At 47.3% G+C, this 20,072-nt stretch overlaps 2 protein-coding genes across 2 annotated transcripts in view; one reads left to right on the top strand and one right to left on the bottom strand.

The window, feature by feature from the left end:
• LOC116780036 (syncytin-A-like) overlaps positions 1-20,072 on the top strand; it is a 1,173,168-nt gene that overhangs the window by 434,054 nt on the left and 719,042 nt on the right. The gene's annotated exons all lie outside the window — the stretch shown is intronic.
• The window catches only part of LOC116780041 (Golgi phosphoprotein 3-like), a 67,107-nt gene that overhangs the window by 19,116 nt on the left and 27,919 nt on the right, over positions 1-20,072 (bottom strand). Inside the window, exon 2 of the mRNA XM_032674550.1 lies at positions 11,223-11,354. Within this exon, the coding sequence (XP_032530441.1) occupies positions 11,223-11,354 (132 nt within the window). The remainder of the gene's footprint in view (positions 1-11,222; positions 11,355-20,072) is intronic.

The raw sequence follows: 20,072 nt of genomic DNA, 5'->3' as shown, positions 1-20,072 counted from the left end.
GAGGAGTGGGTTAAAAGCAGAATACTGTCAAGGAGGATTATAAATAACCTCAAGTGACCTTGCAGTTGGGAATACATAAATTCTGGAAAGCAACAATGTAGAAAAACATATATATATATGATTACCCTCTGTGTGCTTTGAGAAGTGGAACATCTGTGTATAGACATGCTTGTGCTCCCTGTCTTGGTACAGAGATCAAAGCACACTGAAGATCACAGCCTGGTGGTAAACTACACATGCATGAATTCTCAATAAACATGTAAACAGCAGGTCGGTGACCTTCTACCACGGACTGAGTGAAGGCGAAGTGCTGGCTTCTGCACTTGGGTCATGACTCCATGCAATGCTACAGGTTTGGGGAAAACTGCCCAACAGAAAAGGAACTGGGAGTGTTGGTCGACAGCCAGCTGAATAGGAGCCAGTAGAGTGCCTGGGTGGCCCAGAAGGACAACAGCATCCTGGCTTGTACTTGGCACATCTGAAATACTGTGTTCAGTTTTGGGTCCCTCACTACAAGAAAGACATTGAGACACTGGAGAATGTCCAAAGAAGGGCAACAAAGCTGGTGAAGGGTCTAGAGCACAAGACTTAATGAGGAGCAGCTGAGGCAGCTGGGATTGTTTAGTCTGGAGAACATGAGGCTCAGGGGGGACCTTACTGCTCTCTACAGCTATCTGCAAGGAAGGTATCGGTCTATTCTCCCATGTAGCAAGTGATAGGATGGGAGGAAATGGCCTCAATTGCATCAGGGAAGGTTTAGATTGGATATTAGGAAAACATTTCTTCACCAAAAAGGTTGTCAAGCATTGGAACAGGCTGCCCAGGGAAGTGGTTGAGTTGCCATCCCTGGAGGGATTTAAAAGATGTGTAGATGTGGTGCTTAGGGATGTGGTCTAGTGGTGGACATGGCAGTGCTGGGTTTACAGTTGGACTTGATGATCTTAACAGTCTTTTCCAACCTAAATGATTCTATGATTCTAAGAAGAGTGGGAAATCGAGTGGGTTGGGGATCTTGTGAATTGAATCATCACAGAAGATTATGGTCATGGACTGGTGGAGTTTGCAGTCCTGAGGGATATGGATCAGGTAAGGAGTAAAGTTAGGCTCCTGAACTTCAGAAAGCAGACTTCCAGCTCCTCAAGGAGATAGTCAATAGGATCCCCTGGGAGATTGCCCACAGGGACAAGGGACCGGAACAGAGCTGGCAGATCTTTAAGGATGCTTTCCATAGAGCACGAGAGCTTTTGATCCCCAGGCACAAGAAATCGGGCAAGGAAGGTAAGAGACTGGCATGGCTGAGTCTGGACCTGCTTGTCAAACTAAAGGGCAAGAAGCATATGCATAGGCAATGGAAGCAAGGACGGGTATCCTGGGAAGAGCATAGGGACGCAGTCCAGTTGTGTAGGAATGGGGTGAGAAAGGCCAAGGCAAAACTGGAGCTGAACTTGTCAAGGGATGCAAAGAATAACAAGAAAGGTTTCTACTGGTATGTCAACCAGAAAAGGAAGGTCAAAGAAGGTGTACCACTGCTGATAAGCAAGACTGGCGAACTGGTAACAGTGGATGAAGAGGAGGATGAGGTACTTAACTTTTTTGCCTCAGTCTTCAATGGCATCCTCTCTTCCCACACCTCTCAAGTGGGTAGACTGCAGGACGGGGACTGCTGGAGCAAAGTGTTTCCCACTGTAAGTAAAGATCGGGTTCATGACCACCTGAGGAACCTGATCGTACATAAGTCTATGGGACATGATGACATGCATCCAAGAGTCCTGAGAGAATTGACTGATGTACTCTCCATGATATTTGAAAAATCATGACAATCAGGTGAAGTCCCAGGTGACTGGAAATGGGGAAACATTGTACCCATCTTTAAAAAGGGTAGAAAGGAGGACCCTGGGAACTACCAACCTGTCAACCTCACCTCTGTGCCTGGGAAGATCATGGGACAGATCCTTCTAGAAGCCATGCTAAGAGACACGGAGGACAGGGACGTGATTCAAGACAGCCATCACAGCTTCACCAAGGGAAAGTCCTATCTGACCAACCTAGTGGCCATCTATGATTGAGTGACTACATCAGTTGACAAGGGAAGGGCTACGGATGTCATCTATCTGGACTTCTGTAAGGCATTTGACACGGTCCCCCACAACATCCTTCTCTGTAAAATGGAGAGAGATGGATTTGATGGATGGACTGTTTGGTGGGTAAAAAATTGGTTGGATGGTTGCATCCAGAGAGTAGTGGTAAATGGCTCAGCGTCCTGATGGACATTGGTGACATGTGGTGTCCCTTGGGGATCCGTATGGGACCAGTGTTATTTAATATCTTTATCAATGACATAGAGGGATCAAGTATGCCCTCAGCAAGTTTGCAGATGACACCAAGCTGAGGGGTATGGTTGACACACCTGAAGGACGGGATGCCATCCAGAGGGACCTGGACAAACTTAAGAAATGGGTCCATGGGAATCTCATGAAACTTAACAAGGCCAAGTGCAAGGTGCAGCACCTGGGTTGGGGCAACTCCCAGTATCAATACAGGCTGGGGGATGAACAGATCAAGAGCAGCCCTCCTGAGAAGGACTTGGGAGTGCTGGTGGATGAGAGGCTGGACATAATCCAGCAATGTGTGCTTGCAGCCCAGAAAGTCAGTCATATCCTAGGCTGCATCAAAAGCAGTGCAGATAGCAGGCTGAGGGAGGTGATTCTGCCCCTCTACTCCACTCTGGTGAGAACCCACCTGGAGTGCTGCATCCACCTCTGGGGTCCCCAGCACAGGAAGGACATAGACCTGTGTAGTGGGTTTCTGTGGCTAGGTTTTGGTAGCGGGTGGGGCTACAGGGGTGGCTTCTGTTAGAAACTGTTAGAAGCTTCCCCTGTCTGGTGGAACCAATGCCAGCCAACTCCAGGACGGATTTCCTGCTGCTGACCAAGGCCAAGCCAATTAGGAGTAATGGTAACGCCTCTGTGATAACATATTTAAGAACAGAAGGTTGTTGCACAGATGAAAACAAATTCCAGCCAGGGAAGAGCGGAGTGAGAACATGGGAACAACAAGGTAGACACCAAGGTCAGTGCAGAAGGAGGGGGAGGAGGTGCTCCAGGAGCTGGAGCTGAGGCCCCTGCAGCCCATGGAGGAGCAGGTGGATGCATGAAGGAGGTTGTGACCCCGTGGGAGGCCCAAGATGGAGCAGGGTCCTGCTGGAGACCTGCAACCCGTGGACAGGGGAGCCCACGCTAGAGCAGGTTTTTCCCAGGTAGGACTTGTGGCCCCTGTAGGGGACCCACACCTGTACGGCTCATTCGTGAAGGACTGCACCCCATGGAGAAGTGACCCACAGGACAGTAGTTTGGGAAGAACTGCTGCCTGAGGCATGGACTCACGCCGGAGAGGTCCATCAAGGACTGTCTCCCATGGGAGGGACCCCACAGGAGCAGGGGAAGGACTCCTCTCTCTGAGCAGCGGCAGAAACAACTGACCGTAAGCCCCATTCCTCTTCCCCCTGCACCGCTGGGGGGGAGGAGGGAGAACAAAAAAGGAAGAAGGGCTGAGGGGAAGGTGTTTTTGAGATCATTTTACTTCTCACTCTTTTGCTCTTACTCTGTTAGTAATCATCATCATGGCTGGGCTTCGCGAACGAAGATTTGGGAAGGCTTTATCCACATTTGTTACAGGCACGTTGGTGACTTATGAGGCCAATACGTGACAGACATATCCGGTTGCAAAAGGCACAACAGAAAGACTCCTTAGATGGTGTATTCAGCAAGACACGGTTCTTCCTGCGTTGCCTTTTCTCCTCGAGAGTGATCCTGCGTGTGTTCTCAAAGGCTTCCGCAGCGTTATAGATGCTGTGTCTCCAGGCCTCCCGATTTGAGGCCAGGGTGGACCAATTATGGTGATCAATATGGCCAAGGCTGAGATGTTGTTTCAGGGAGTCCTTGAATCTTTTCTTCGGGGCTCCTCTCTTGCGGCAGCCAGTGGCAAGTTCACCATAGAGCAAGATCTTAGGGAGGCGGTGGTCCTTCATCCTGGAGACGTGCCCTGCCCATCGCAGCTGTGTTCTCATCAGCATGGCCTCTACACTTGTGACTGCTGCTTGCCCAAGAACAGATGTATTGGTCACATAATCTGACCAGTGGATGTTTAAGATTGTACGGAGGCAGCCCTGATGGAAGCGTTCTAGGAGACGCAGGTGGTGGCGGTAGATGACCCATGATTCGGAACCATACAAGAGAGTAGACAACACTATGGCTTTGTAAACACTGATCTTGGTACTTTTCTTCAAGTGTTTATTATGCCATACTCTTTTGTGGAGTTTTCCGAAAGCACTGTATGCCTTTGCCAACCTGTTGTCTATCTCCCCGTCAGTCTTACCATCCGAGGAGATGAGGATACCTAGGTAATTAAACTGCTGGACTGATTTGAGCTCTGATTGGCCAATGGTGATATGGGGATGATGGAAGACTTCCTGAGGTGCAGGTTGATGGAGAACTTCTGTCTTCTTTAGGCTGACTTCCAGCCCGAAGAGCTCAGCAGCATCTGCAAAGCAGGATGTTAAACGTTGCAGAGCTGCTTCTGTGTGGGCAACAAGGGCGGCGTCATCAGCATAAAGCAGCTCCCGGACAAGATGGTTTAGGGTCTTGGTGTGGGCCTTCAGACGCCTTAGATTGAACAGGCTTCCATCAGTACGATATCGAATGTAGATACCGTTCTGATCATCGAGGTCTGCTGTGGCCCTTTGGAGCATCATGCTAAAAAAGATTGTGAATAAGGTAGGAGCCAGAACGCAGCCTTGTTTCACACCATTCTTAATTAATAAGGGCTCAGAAAGTGTGTTGCCATACCTGACTTGGCCGTGCTGATCCTCATGGAGTGAGATGGTCATTTTAAGGAACTTGGGGGGACAACCTAAACGTTCCAAAATCTACCACAGACCTTTTCTGCTCACAGTATCAAAAGCCTTGGTGAGGTCGACAAAGGTTACATAAAGACCTTTGTTCTGTTCCCTACATTTCTCTTGCAGTTGTCTGAGAACAAATACCATGTCTGTGGTGCTTCTGTTGGCTCTGAAACCACACTGACTTTCAGGTAGGATCCCTTCTGCTATAGTGGGTATTAGTCTGTTCAAGAGTATTCTTGCCAGGATTTTGCCAGCAATGGAGAGCAGAGTAATACCACGATAGTTTGAGCAGTCAGATTTAATACCTTTCTTCTTATACAAAGTGATGAGGACAGCATCACGAAGGTCTGATGGTAGTTCACCGAGCTCCCAGCAGCGCACCACAAACTCGTGAAATTTGGTGTGGAGGGCAAGGCCCCCATGTTTCCAGACTTCAGGTGGAATTCCATCAACCCCAGTTGCCTTGCCGATTTTTACCTGCTGTATGGCCTTGAGGGTTTCTCCTAAAGTGGGGGCAGTATCCAATTCATACTTTACTGGTTGTTGTGTGATGGACTGAATTGCTGAGTCTTGGACCACACGGTTGGTACTGAAAAGAGTCTGAAAGTGTTCAGACCATCGATTCAGAATGGAGGTTTTATCTGTTAGAAGCGTTTGGCCATCAGCACTGAGTAGAGGGCTTTGAACCTGGTATGTAGGCCCGTATGCTGTCTTCAAGGCTTCATAGAAACCTTTGTGATCACCCATATCTGCGCATAATTGAGTTTTTACAGCTAGATCGATCCACCACTTGTTCTGGATGTCACGGAGTTTCTGTTGGAGCCTGCTGCATGCGAGACGAAAGGCTGTTTTTCTTGCTTGACAAGATGGCAGTGCAAGGTGTGCTTGGTGGGCGGTTCTCTTCTTCCTCAACAAGTCCTGGATTTCTTGATTGTTTTTGTCAAACCAGTCCTTGTTCTTCTTGAGGGAGAACCCTAAGGATTCTTCAGAGGATTGCAGGATGCTGGTTTTAATATGGTTCCAAAGTGTTTTAGGAGAGGCATCTGCAGAATCTGTGGAACGGTTTTCAAGCCTAGTTTGAAGGTTTGCCTGGAATCTCTCTCTCACTGTGGCTGATTGGAGATTGTTAACTTGGAGTTTTCTCCTTGTGATGTTGCCCATTTTGGGTTTGAATTTAAGATTGAAGCTGAGTTTGCAGCACACAAGTCGATGGTCTGTCTGGCATTCTGCACTGGGCATCACGCGGGTATGGAGGACATCGCAAACATCTCTCCGTCGCACCAGGACATAATCGATGAGATACCAATGCTTAGATCTGGGGTGCATCCAGGTTGTCTTCAGACTATCTTTCTGCTGAAAGATAGTATTAGTGATGGTGAGTTGTTGCTCTGCACAGAATTCTAGCAGGAGTCGACCATTATCGTTGCAGTTACCAACACCATGTTTGCCTAATATTCCTTTCCAGGCATCAAAATTCTTACCTACTCTGGCGTTGAAATCACCAAGGATAATGATCTTATCATCTGCGGGCACTTTTTGGGTAAGGTGGCGCAGGTCAGCGTAAAATTTGTCCTTTTCGGCAGGGTCAGCTTGGAGAGTTGGGGCATATATACTAAAGAGGACGACGTGTTGGTTGTTGTGGAGTGGAAGGCGTAGGGAGATAATGCGGTCAGAGTGACCTGTCGGCAGATTTTCGAGTTTGGGAAGAATAGAGTTTTTGATCATGAAGCCGACACCTGAGAGATGTTTTTCGGTTCTGGGCTTACCTGACCAGAAGAGTGTGTAACCAGCACCATGTTCTCTGAGGCTTCCTTCCTCGTGAAGGTGAACTTCACTGAGGGCAGCTATGTCGATGTTGAGACGAGCCAGCTCATGGGCAATTAGGGCAGACCGACACTCAGGACTTCCGCTATCCGCAGAATCAAGCATGGTTCTGATGTTCCAACATGCTAGAGTTAATTTAGGTACACCTTTGGAGGCAGGTGCATGCCTTTGTCTTTTACTCTTTGTGCGACCACATTGGAAGAAGATGCCTGTTGGTCTGCGATTAACCAACCGGGTGAAAGTGGAGATGAGCTTTGTTTAGGCCACCTTTTCTAGGCCCCTCTCCAAGTGGAGCAAGCAGTGTTGTCCTTGAAAAGGCTGCTTGGTCGTTCAGGGTGCTGCCCCAAGAGACTGTCATCTCCGGTCAGTCTCAAATGACCAATATCCTGAACCGCCTGCATGCGGAGTTGAGTCTGCGGCTCCCAGTGCATCTTTCACCTGCCGTTTCAACCCTCGTCCGTCGCTACAGGACTTTTTGCATGTGGGTAAAGCCTTCAAGCCTGTGCAATGGATTTTTTAGGTGAGATGCAGTATGCGCGGAACTGAACCCACCCTTTAATCCTGAGGTTCATCTGCCAGGGCCGAGCGAGCTTGGACGGTGGCAGCGAAATCCTCAGGACGTAGGTTTGGTTAGAGTGACCTTCTCTTAGATGGATGGCCTTACAGGGTTAAGCGAGCTCCATCTGCCCGGGTTTGAGATTAGAGTTGTCCTTCTCCTAGGATGACTGCCAGGAGGCTAACGAGCTCATCCTGCCCATAGATTTATTGTATCTGGCCCTGTTGTTTTGACCTGTCTGGCATGGGCGGCCCTACCGAAGGCATGTACCATCGCCAACATAGCCCATAACCACACAGGGACATACAGTCTACGTTCCTGTTAGAATGGTTTGGGCAGGTCTTTGATTTTCTGCTTTACTATCACCTATTTATATACAGTCATAAGGAGATACCCAGGAACAGCCCTTTGTCCTGCCCACCCTTTACAGGACGTAATAGAGCAGAGCAAACTTATCTGGAACATGCTGAACCTGGGCAGTAGCAGCAGATGAGCCAAAAACAAACAGAAAAACAAACTGACCAAGTGTTCTAGCCCGTCACTCTGAAGGAACCCCACTATTCTCCCTGACCATGCCCTTCCTCCACTGTGTTACCAGGTATTTGCAGGTGCACTGCACATCTGTTACATTTCATACAGGAGCGCCCTGCTTCCCCCCCCGTCAATTAGAAGCCCCCCATGGTCTGCTCGATACCCCTCCCCTCTCTTCCCCACTCCCTTCCCCAGAACCCCCCCTCCCCCTTCCCCCCAGACCTGAAACGGCAAACCTCTGTGTGCTCCGAAGCTGCTCTATCCTCCTCCATAGGTGTGTAGCAACTGCTGGCAAGGCTCCCCCACTTTCTCTCTCCCCTCTCCTGCTGAGACTGCACCTTGAGACTAAACCTCGCGCGCGGAGCGCGCGCGGCACGTAGCGTGCACTCCGACCCTGCCTGAGAACCGGCCCCAGCACCCAGCCCGGCCCCCCCCAACCCCTGTACCTTTCCGGCACGTAGCGTGCACTCCGACCCTGCCTGAGAACCGGCCCCAGCACCCAACCTGGCCCCCCCCAACCCCTGTACCTTTCCGGCACATAGCGTGCACTCCGACCCTGCCTGAGAGCCGGCCCCAGCACCCAACCTGGCCCCCCCCAACCCCTGTACCTTTCCGGCACGTAGCGTGCACTCCGACCCTGCCTGAGAACCGGCCCCAGCACCCAGCCCGGCCCCCCCCAACCCCTGTACCTTTCCGGCACGTAGCGTGCACTCCGACCCTGCCTGAGAGCCGGCCCCAGCACCCAGCCCGGCCCCCCCCAACCCCTGTACCTTTCCGGCACGTAGCGTGCACTCCGACCCTGCCTGAGAGCCGGCCCCAGCACCCAACCTGGCCCCCCCCAACCCCTGTACCTTTCCGGCACGTAGCGTGCACTCCGACCCTGCCTGAGAGCCGGTCCCAGCACCCAGTCCGGCCCCCCCCAACCCCTGTACCTTTCCGGCACGTAGCGTGCACTCCGACCCTGCCTGAGAGCCGGCCCCAGCACCCAGCCCGGCCCCCCCAACCCCTGTACCTTTCCGGCACGTAGCGTGCACTCCGACCCTGCCTGAGAGCCGGCCCCAGCACCCAGCCCGGCCCCCCCCAACCCCTGTACCTTTCCGGTACGTAGCGTGCACTCCGACCCTCTGTTAGTAATAAATTCAATTAATATCCCCACTTTGAGTCTGTTTTGCCTGTGATGGTGATAAGTAAGTAAAACTCTCCCAGCTGTTATCTGAACTCATGAATCCTTTGCTGTTTTTTTTCTCTCCTCTGTCCAGTTGCAGAGGGGAGTGAGAGAGTGATTGTAGTGAGTACCTGGTGTCCAGCCAGGGTCAACCCACTACAACATGTTGGAGTGAGTCCAGAGGAGGGTCATGAAGATGATTAGAGGGATGGAACACCTCTCCTATGAGGAAAGGCTGAGAAAATTGGGACTATTCAGCCTGGAGAAGAGAAGGTTCCAGGCTGACCTTATCGCGACCTTTCAATACCCAAAGGACTAGAGAAGAACTTTTTACAAGGGCATGTAGTGACAGGACAAGGGGGAATGGCTTTAATCTGAAGGAGGGTAAGTTTAGATTAGATATTAGGAAGAAATTAATTACTGTGAGAGTGGTGAGGCAGTAGAACAGGTTGCCCAGAGAAGTTGTGGATGACCCATCCTTGGAAGTGTTCAAGGCCAGGTTGGATGGGGTCCTGAGCAATCTGGTCTAGTGGAAGATGTCCCTGCCCATGACAGGGGGTTGGAATGAGATGATCTTTAAGGTTCCTTCCAAACCAAACCATTTTATGATTCTATGATGATTCTATGATTAAGCATCTTCGAGGGTATCTTTTCCCTCTTTAATAGATGAGCTAGAGAAAGAAGCTAAGATCCTGTTTCTTCAGAGATGATGGTCCTTAACATTATTGCAAAGAATATTTCTTTATTCTAATTTTTCAGTGATTTAGCACGTACTACATTTGCCTTGTATTCAACTGCTGAGGATATTTCAATTATACAGAATATTAAATTTTCATTTTCCACAATACAGTTTTGCAATTAAGCAAAAATGCTAAAAATGGAGGATCTCCTGCACTGATTTTTAAGTAAACTTCATTATTTAGTTTTAACACAAAAATCAAGTCATGCATTAATAACTCAGAATTGCCATCTCTAAAATACTGAAGTTAATCTGCCAAGGATTCTTTGAGATTTCTTTTAAGAACTGTAATTATTGGGTTTGCTTTCTGAGACTGTAAGGCAGCATAAAGTACCATTTTCTATCTTCAATAACCACTAGTCTTGGAAATTAATTTATTTATACATAAATCTCATTCATTTATTTTTTTCTAAAAGTGATAGCAGTAGATAGAACTCCAAAATTATGCAATGATTACATACTCTGAAGCCAAATTTACAAGGATGTTGCAACATAAAATACGTCATACTGACTTTCAAAAGTTTCACTAACGTTCATCAAATTCTTGTCTGCCAGTTTCTCAGTCTTATTTGTCTCTTGATGGCATTCAAGCATGGATTTAATGCATCTTGATAATTTCTGAAGTTGTGTCATAAACTGTAAAAAATAATCAGCAAGTATCCACCTGATTCAATATTTGAAGTGGAAATCATTTTATCTAGCAATCTTTTGTCAGTTGTGTGACCAAGGCCACAATTAGCTGGTTATAAATCTGTACTACTGCCCACAGAACTAGTTCTACCCTCTTCTTGTTCTCACTTTATCACTTATGCCAGCAGTCTCACTTGTGCCCCATCTGATGACAAGATCAAGAAAGTGATTCAAATGAAAACTAAATCGATCAAAGAAGTGAATTAGTTTTCAGTCAAAGTGGTTACCTGAAAACTCTCCACAAACTCTAGCAACAACCCAAGAAAGACTCCAATAATAAACCTCTTTGCAAAGACAGAACTACCCTTCTCAGCTACAGCACAGGCTAATGTGACTGAAACCTAAACTCTCTCCCTTCAGACCATGGCTTGAAGATACAGGATTTTAAGTCACAAATCAAAGCCTTAGTTTTAATGAAATTTTACCTCAGCCATCTCTCTCAGCCCCAGCAAACATCTCACAAACACTGCAAAATCCAGTTCCTTCAGCAGATTACAATTAGTGCTACTGGCTCTCACTGCAACCTAGCCAGAACAACTTCCAACTGTTTGTGCAAGGTTCCCAACAGCAGCAGGAACACATCAACAGAACAAACAGGAACAGAGAACAAGTACAGAAGATTTTACAAGGTACTTCAGCTCACCATTTAAACTTTTTAGGTAATAACTCTCTGCATCTAACTTAGGTCACTACTCAGAATCCCTATCCTCATATAAAGAAAAAAAAAGTATATTTCTTACAACCAGTTGTAATTTATAGCTACTGTATTGCCTGGAGCATGACACAAAAGTAAGTGTGACCATTTTCCTCCACTTACCTTTCTTGTCAATAGACTTTTACGCCTCATTCCACAAGCCTCTAACTGAAGACGCCCCCGCAATGCCAATTCGATTAACATACAGCCACGCAATCCTGAGGATATGCAGTCATTCCAAAATGATGTGTAACCCTGTGAAGAATGAAAGGCAGTAAGATATTTCCATTTCCATCTGAAAGCAAATAGAAAAAGAATCTTACTGCATTCTCTAAGCAGTTCTTTGGTCCTCATACACTTCTGAAGTAGCATCACTAGTCAACTACCATTACTGTATCAAAAACATGAAAGAGAAAACAGACTCATCCCCTATTAGTTTTGACACAATCTCTGCTCTTTGAAGAGCAGGGAAACTTCAGGAAAGAGATACAAAACAAACCAGCTAGATATCAAGAACCGTGAGATATAAAGGGTAGTTTATATATAGTCAAAAGACCTCCATGGGCTGCAGGGGGACAGCTGGTCTTCACCATGAGCTGCAGGGGAATCTGCTCCATCACCTGGAGCACCTCCTCCCCTTCCTTCACTAACCGTGGTGTCTACAGAGTTGTTTCTCTCACATATTCTCACTCCTCTCTGGCTACAATTGCTCTCATGCAGTTTTTCCCCCTTCTTAAATATGCTATCCCAGAGGTGCTACCACCATTGCTGATTGGCTCGACCTTGGCCAGCGGCAGGTCCATCCTGGAGCTGGCTGGCATTGGCTCTGTTGGACATGGAGTAAGCTTTTGGCAGCTTCTCACAGAAGCCACCCCTGTAGCCCCCCCACTACCAAAACCTTGCCACACAAACCCAATACCCAATGCAAAACTGCAAGCTACATTTATTCTATGAACCACACTACCACACTTCTTAAACTATATTTCTACATCAACGGCTGCCTACTTAAATGGTAGAACAGAATATTTGACATTAACTAAAAATCTAGAAATACATGTATTGACTTTGGTACTCCATTGATCAATGATTATAACACATCCCCTCCCCCCCCAAATCTTATAAAAAAGATTCTATTTTAATTATGGAGTAGCCAACAGTTAAATATAAAAAAACATGCAAGAACAGTATCTAAGACAAAACAAAATATTTCTGAGAAATTATTTGTCTTTTGAGAAATGACTGTGAAAACACTTGTTACAATCCAGAAAGACTTGAATTGCTGTGACCCTTATGGACTTCCTTAGACCTGTTCACACAAATGATGCAGACAAGATAGTAAAGTATGTACACTATATATGGTGAGCAGCCATCTTATTCTTGTCTCTGCTCCAAGAGGGGGAGAAAAGCCACGTGATTATATTAGCATACTAATATTAAACAAGGAAACATACATATTAAGCAAGTAAGCCTTACAGATACACTGGGCCTAGTTTTGCTGAATTCTTGCAGCTTCTTCCTATTTACTGTAGGAATCCCCCAGCTCAGATTGCATACTAAACAGTGTAACCATATACTTAGGACCCAATCTCCTACAGATGCTGGCATACAGAGTGCAACAGGAGACAGGGTTCATACACATAGCCCACACGGAAGGAAGGAAAGAGACCCTGAATGGAAATGCTCTATCAATGTCCCTTAAAACTTTAACTTACATTATTCCCACTATAACTCAATAAGTATGTAAACAAGAAGATTCCAACATGACCAGATTGCCTGAAGGTATTTGGCAGAGATCAGTGCGAAGTGTGTTAGCAATTTCTACATCTGGGGTTACCCCATCCCGGGTGCAGAATCCAGCACTTGCCCTCATTGAACTTCATATGGTTGGTGATTGCTCAGTCCTCTAATTTGTCAAGGTGTCTCTGCAGGGCCTCCCTGCCTTCGAGGGAGTCAACAGCTCCTCCAAGCTTTGTGTCATATGCAAACTTGCTTAGTATCCCTTCCAGTCCTGTGTCCAAGTTGTTTATGAAGATGTTGAAGAGTACAGGGCCCAAGATGGAGCCCTGTGGAACGCCACTAGCAACAGGTCGCCAGTCTGATGTTACCCCATTCACTATTACCCTCTGTGCTCGACCCGTGAGTCAATTGCTCACCCACCACATGATGTGTTTATCCAGCTGTGTGCTGGACATTTTGTCCAGAAGGATCCTGTGAGAGACAGTATCTAAAGCTTTACTGAAATCCAAAAAGATTGCATCAACTGGTTTCCCTTGATCAACTAGGTGGGTTACCTTGTCATAGAAGGAAATCGGGTTTGATGAGCAGGACTTTCCTCTCATGAAGCCGTGCTGGCTGTGACCAATGACTGCGTTGTCTTTCAGGCATTTTTCAATACTTCCCAGAATAATCTTCTCCATAACTTTACCAGGCACTGAAGTGAGACTGACAGACCTGTAGTTTCCAGGGTCCTCCTTGCTCTTCTTGAAAATCATGACAATGTTCGGCAGCTTCCAGTCAGCTGGGACCTCTCCAGATTCCCAAGACTGCTCGAAAATCATTGAGAGAGGTTTTGCCATGACATCGGCCAGCTCTTTGAGGATTCTGGGATGAATCCCATCAGGCCCCATAGATTTGTAGGGATCCAACAGGAGCAGTAGATCAAGCACAATTTACGGGTCGCCTGTGGGAGTGGATCATTCTTGCAGTCATGGTCCTCCAGCTCAGGGCACTGAGATCCCTTTGGTCCATCATCCGTATTGAAGACAGAGGCAAAGAATGCATTAAACATCTCTGCCTTGTCTCTGTCCCTGTTTGTGAGATGACCAGCCCCATCCTGGAACAGGTTGATGATATTTCTATACTGCCTATTGCCATTACTATATTTGAAAAAACTCCTTTTATTGTCCCCCACAGTTCTGGCAGCTTCAAATCCAGTTGAGTTTTGGAAGCACGAATTTTCTCCCTACAGCAGCAAGCAGCATCTCTGAATTCTTCCCATGTCACTTGACCTTGCTTCCACTGAGCATACACCTTCCTTTTTTGCCTTATTTCCAACAGAAGATCCCTGCTCAGCCAAGTCAACTTTCTGTGTCACCTGTTTGACTTTCAACATTTGGGAATTGCCTGGTCCTGTTTCCTTAGGAGGTGATGTTTGAAAAGTGACCATCACTGATGGACCCCAGCACCTGCAAAAACATTTTCCCAGGGGACCTTACTTATAATTCGCTCAGCAGTCTGATGTCTGCTCTCATGTCCAGAGTTGAGGTTTTGCTGGCACTTTTCCTCCTGTCAACAGAGATTTTAAATTCGATCACTTTGTGGTCGCTGTGGCCAAGACGGCCACCAATAGCCATTTAATTCATGAGATCCACTCTGTTGACAAGCAGTAGATCAAGGAGAGCATCTCTCTAAGTCAGCTCCCTTAGGACCTGTTCAAAAAATTGTCATCCAGGTTTTTCAGGAATCTTCTGACCTGTATGATTCTCCCAGTCAATTTCCATCAAGTTGAAGTCTCCCATAAGAACAAGGGCGGATGACTTGAAAGTGTTACTTAGTTCCTCAAAAAATAATTCATCATCATCATCATCATCCTGGCTGGGAGGTCTAAAGTAGATTCTCATTATGACATCCACATTATTTGTTTGTCCCTTAATTCTTACCCAGAGGCTCTCAACTGTGAGTTCCATACATTCTAACCCTTCTATTACATACAGTGCCACCCCTCTACCTCTTCTGCCCTGCCTATTGCTCCTGAAAAGCCTGTAATGGTCCAACAGGGCACTCCAGTCACAGGTCTCATCCCACCGGGTTTCACTTATGCCAGTGATGTCAAACCTCTGGGACTGGGCCAAAGCTTCGAGCTCCTCTTGTTTGTCCCTAATGCTGCATGCATTGGTGTAGAAACATTTCAGGTGTGGTACATTGTAGCCAATACCTTGTGAGGTAGATTGAGGGATCCCATTAGTGCTGGTTTTCTCAAGTTTTGGCACACCATCCCATTGCTCATCACCAGCAAGCCTGGTTTTGTCCCTTTCCCTCTTCCAAACTAAAGCTCTGTCAACAAGCCCTGCTACCTCTTGGGCTAGAACTCTTTTTCCCCTCTGAGATAGGTGCATCCCACCAGGCATCAGTTGAAATGAGGGTTAGGCCTAAAAGAGTTAACTGAGATATCTGGGCCTGGTGAGAAAGCCCCCCCTAACATCTACTCTGCCTGTGCTGCTAAGACTCGTTCTGTTCTGTTCACTGGACCAAAAATATAGAAGAATACTAGAAGCAGTATACAATAAGCCTAGGGGTAATAAATTAGGATAAGGTAGGATAAGGTAGACATTTGAATAGGAGAAACAGGCCTAGAGCCAAGGCTTTCTCCAAGCTTCAGTAATTGGGGCAAGAACAATAGAAAGGTAGAGAGGTCAGAGCGAGAAAGATGAGAAAAAGACCCTCGACTTGATGCCAAAGGTCGGATGTACCCCCGAAACTGAGTGCCAAAAGAAGCACCACCCTAAGCTCCACCTAGACTCCGCCTATCATCAATATGTATAGATAGATGTTGCAATCATATGAATATGTATAAAAATCATGTATGAAAACAGTATAAAACCCCTGATTTTGTGTAATACCTTCGCACGAGTTTGTCCAACTCGAGCTGGCTTGTTCCCAACATTGAATAAACAAATACCTTGCTGCTTAAAGATACAAAAGTCTCTGAGCAGTTAATCATTCTGAGGTTTTTCGGCATCAGAGTAGACCAGGTGTTGAGTAGATCATCCCATGGTCAAAAAGCCCCAAATTTTCCTGATTACACCAACCTCGGAGCCACTCATTGACCTGATGGATCTGCCTAATCTTATCAATATTATTCCTTGTTACCATAAGGATCGAGGAAATCACTACCTGTGCTCCTGATCCCTCTACCAATCATCCCAGGGCCCTGAAGTCTCTTTTGTTTGCCCTCAGACTTCTCTTGGTTATTTTGTTGTTGCAAGTTTGAACAACCAATAGCAGATAGTAATCAGAGGGCCTTATTAGACTGGAGAGTTTTCCAGTAAAGTCCCTTACCCAAGCCCTTGGGAGACAGTAGACTTCCCTGTGAGTTGGGTGATGTCTGCATATCAGGCCCTCCGTTCCCCTTTAGAAGGCAGTCTTCTATTACTGCTTCCCTTCTTTTCCTCTTAACAGAGGAGGTCATGATGTGGGGTACAGGTGGTGTTGTTTTAGGAGGCCCCACTACCCCAGAAAGACCTTCGCCCACCTCATCAGTTGTCTGGTCTTCTAGTTCCAGAACCTCATACCTGTTGTAGAAGGTGCCAGTCCTACCTGTCAAATTCTGAGAAGGAGGAGGAAGGTTCCTCCTGGTACGTACAGTGACCACCTTTCAGCCTTCATCTTTAACAGACCCTTGACCAACAGTCCTTTGACTACAGGGTTCTGAGTCCACCTGATTCTTTACTACAATTGTGATTCAAGACTCCTGAGAGTCTTGAGACTAGCATCTCTGAAAATAATAGTTCTCTTTCTTGTTTGCTCAAATACTACAAAGCCTGTTCACTTCTTCCTGTAGCTCCTTCACCTGGTGTTATAGTTACAAACAGGGGAGGAAACTTTAGTGATGAATATTCACACCATTATGTCATCTGGCGGGGGGGGGTGCACCTCTCCCTCCCAACTCAGGGGGTTGGAGGGGAGAGGGGTTTGCACGGGTCGGAGTTCTTCAGGGGTCTTAGGAGTTGCCAGAAGGTGGTCCTGCCCCCAGCATCTGGGCAGAAGATAAAGCAGCAGCAGGAACCAGAAACATCTCCCTTCTTGCTTCAGTCACGGCAGCAGTGTGAATTCTCTGAGGTCGGTTCAGAGCCATCTCTTTGACAGGGTCCCAGTTGCTGCCATGCTGCCCCACGCAGCTATCACCACCGCTACCTCCCTAGCCGTGTGGGAATTGCTGCCACCGCTGTTGCCCCAGCCTAGTTGATGTTCCATTTCGTAATCTCAGTTTTTAATGCTGCAAACTCAGTGCCCATAAGGTTTATTTGGAATGTGTATTCGTGGTTGTCTTCCTGCCCTAGCCTAAGCTGTTACCTCCGGGGGTCTATTGATAATGGTACCCAGCCCCATGGGGGAAATGGGGAGGGGGTGACTTTTCTCAACCTTTCACCCCTTTCTCCTTTACGCCTGCTAGAACAGCTTTTGAAAAGTTTGAATTCCCTCTAGAAGCTAGGGATAGCATACTCCTGTTGCTATGTCTGCAAGTTTTCCTCAGTATCGTCTACTCCATGTTTGGAGGTAGGACCAAGATCTCTAGGGAAGGTGTCCAAAGGTCAGCCCCAGGGGTGGATAACTTTGAATGACATGGAAGTGGGAGAACATGGGCCAGTTTTTGGAGAACCTTTCTGCTCCAATGACCTGGCAGTTCACCCCTGAACAACTTCAGGACCCTGTTAAAGTGATGAGATCTGTGAGGAAAAGCTGCCATGGCAGATCTATAGAAGGGCAGTTCACTGTGAAATGCTGGGGCCTGGTCACTGCCTACCTGACACTGCTTGATATGGCACAGCAACTTCAGGAGGAAAGGGAGTAAAATAACAGACACCACAGCCACTCAGGTTGTAGTTAATCCAGAAGGGCAACCCAAGCCAGCAGAAGTTGTCCTGTCCAAAAGAGGAAATACAAGACTAAATCACTTCGCCTGGTGGACAATGATGGAGAGGCAGGACCTTCAGCATTGGTAGAATCAGAGCCAGAAATAACTACCAAATCTCTGTCGTTCGATAACCTCTGCAATTTGCAGAAAGACATCACCCGACGACTGGGTGAGCCCATATTGACGTGACTGATCTGAGTCTGGGATCTAATGGGCTGTATTGGGTCTGGCTGAGATGGAGTTCATTTCCCTATAGCAGCCCTCACAGTGCTGTGCTTTGCATTGGTAGCTAGAAGGGTGTTGATAACACACCAGTGTTTTGGCTACTGCTGAGCACAGCATCAGCACTGTAACATTCCTTTCTCAATTGAGGGCAAGATTCTGGGAGGGGACACAACCAGGCCAGCTGACCCAAACTGACCATATGATGCCAGCTCAGATATAAAAGCTAAGGCAAGGAGCAGGAAGGCAGGCATTCATTGTCTCCAATGGTTGCCTGCTAAGAAACCATTACACATGCTGAAGCCCTGCTTCTTGGGAGTGGTCGACCATCGCTGCTCATGGGAAGTAGAGAATAAACTGTGTTATTTTTTGCTTCACTTCACTCTTGTATGTGCAAGCTTCTGCTTTGTTTTTGTTTAAATAAACTGCCTTATCCCAACCCAAGAGTTGTTTTCCACCTTACTCTCTCCCCTGTCTGGCTGGGAAGGGGAGTGATAGAGCAGCTGGGTGGGCACCTGGCGTCCAGCCAAGGTCAGCTCACCACACGGACCAAGGTATGCAGCTTGATGGTACTGAAGCAAGGTTTTTAGGATCACTGTCCTAGGATGTGGGTATTGATCAGGGGTTCATGAGGAAATCAGAACCCCTTCACCTCTGGACGTGGCTTTTAATAAGTAGGAGAGATAGGTTTGCTTACAGGGATGACCTCCAGGTGCATCATAGTCCCTGGAAGACCATGGAGCAAGGAATCTTATGCCTGAGAGAAATGGCGTTGCTAGAGGTACTTTTTGCAGGGGAAGGGCAATTCAATAACAACACAGACAAGGTCAAGTGCACATCACAGATGCGGCTAAAGCTTGCACACCAAGGGCCATCAATATACTTATTTCTTAATGACAGTGCACTGGGAGGAAAACCAAGAGACAGTGGGTGCTGTAACAAACTCTGGACATACAATGAGATTGTCCATGCCCTGTTACAGGTCCATATCTTTTCTGTAGAGAAACTGGTTGCAGACCTCCAGATTCTGACAGAGGAAGTTAGAAATGGCCACCAAAGACTAAGGGAGTTTAAAGAGAGCATCGTCCATGTCTTGCTGGTGCAAACCAGAGTCCCTGCTATTAGAAACAACCGTCCCCCAGCTAGGGAAAGGGGGTACACCACATGAGGCAACCTGTGGTTCTTCCTACACGAACATGGGGAAGACATGAGGACATGGGATGGAAAACCCACCTCTGCTCTAGCAGCACGGGTACAGGAGTTAAAAGGAAAAAAAGGCTACTAGAGAAATTTATCAAGGGTGAATGTAGTTCCAGTCTCCCGTGGGCAAGCTCCTGGACAGAACAGGGGAAATGATGACATGTCCAATCCTCTGGAAGGGACCTTCAGGACGTATGCACAGGGAGAAAGCCATGACTAACAAAACAAGCACTAGAGGGGTCCCGCCTCTAGCCAGATATAACCGTGCCTATTGGACTGCGTGGATCCAATGGTCTGGCACATCAGACCCGCAAGAATATAAGGCTTTGGTCAACACTGGTGCACAATGCACTCTAATGTCATCAGGACATGTGAAGGCGGAGTCTATTTCCATTTCTGGGGTGACAGGGGGGTCCCAAGAGTTGACGGTGCTAGAAGTTGAAGTGAACTTGACTGGAAAAGAGTGGCAGAGACACCCCATTGTGACTAGTCAAGAGGCCCCGTGTATCCTGGGTACTGATTACCTAGAGAACATGTATTTCCAAGACCCAAAAGGACATCAGTGGTCCTTTGGGATGCCTGCTGTAGAGACAGAAGGGATTAAACAGTTGAACACTGGTCTCTCAGAGGACATTTCTGCTGTGGGACTGCTAAGGTTTGAAGAACAGCAGATGCCGATCACCACCACAACAGTGCATTGTCGGCAATACAGCACTACCCAGGACTCTGATCTCCATCCATAAGATGATTTGTGAGCTGGAAAGCCAAGGAGTGATCAGCAAGACTAGCTCACCCTTTAGCAGTCCTATGTGGCTAGTACATAAGTCTAATGGAGAATGGAGTTTGACAGTGGCCTATCGTGGCTTGAATGAAGTTACCCCATCTCTGAGTGCCGCTGTGCCAGACATGTCGGAGCT

Source organism: Chiroxiphia lanceolata, chromosome W (assembly GCF_009829145.1).
Source record: "Chiroxiphia lanceolata isolate bChiLan1 chromosome W, bChiLan1.pri, whole genome shotgun sequence".
Classification (NCBI taxonomy): domain Eukaryota; kingdom Metazoa; phylum Chordata; class Aves; order Passeriformes; family Pipridae; genus Chiroxiphia; species Chiroxiphia lanceolata.
Note: the sequence above shows the minus strand (reverse complement) of the source record. Positions and strands in the feature narration are given on the sequence as shown.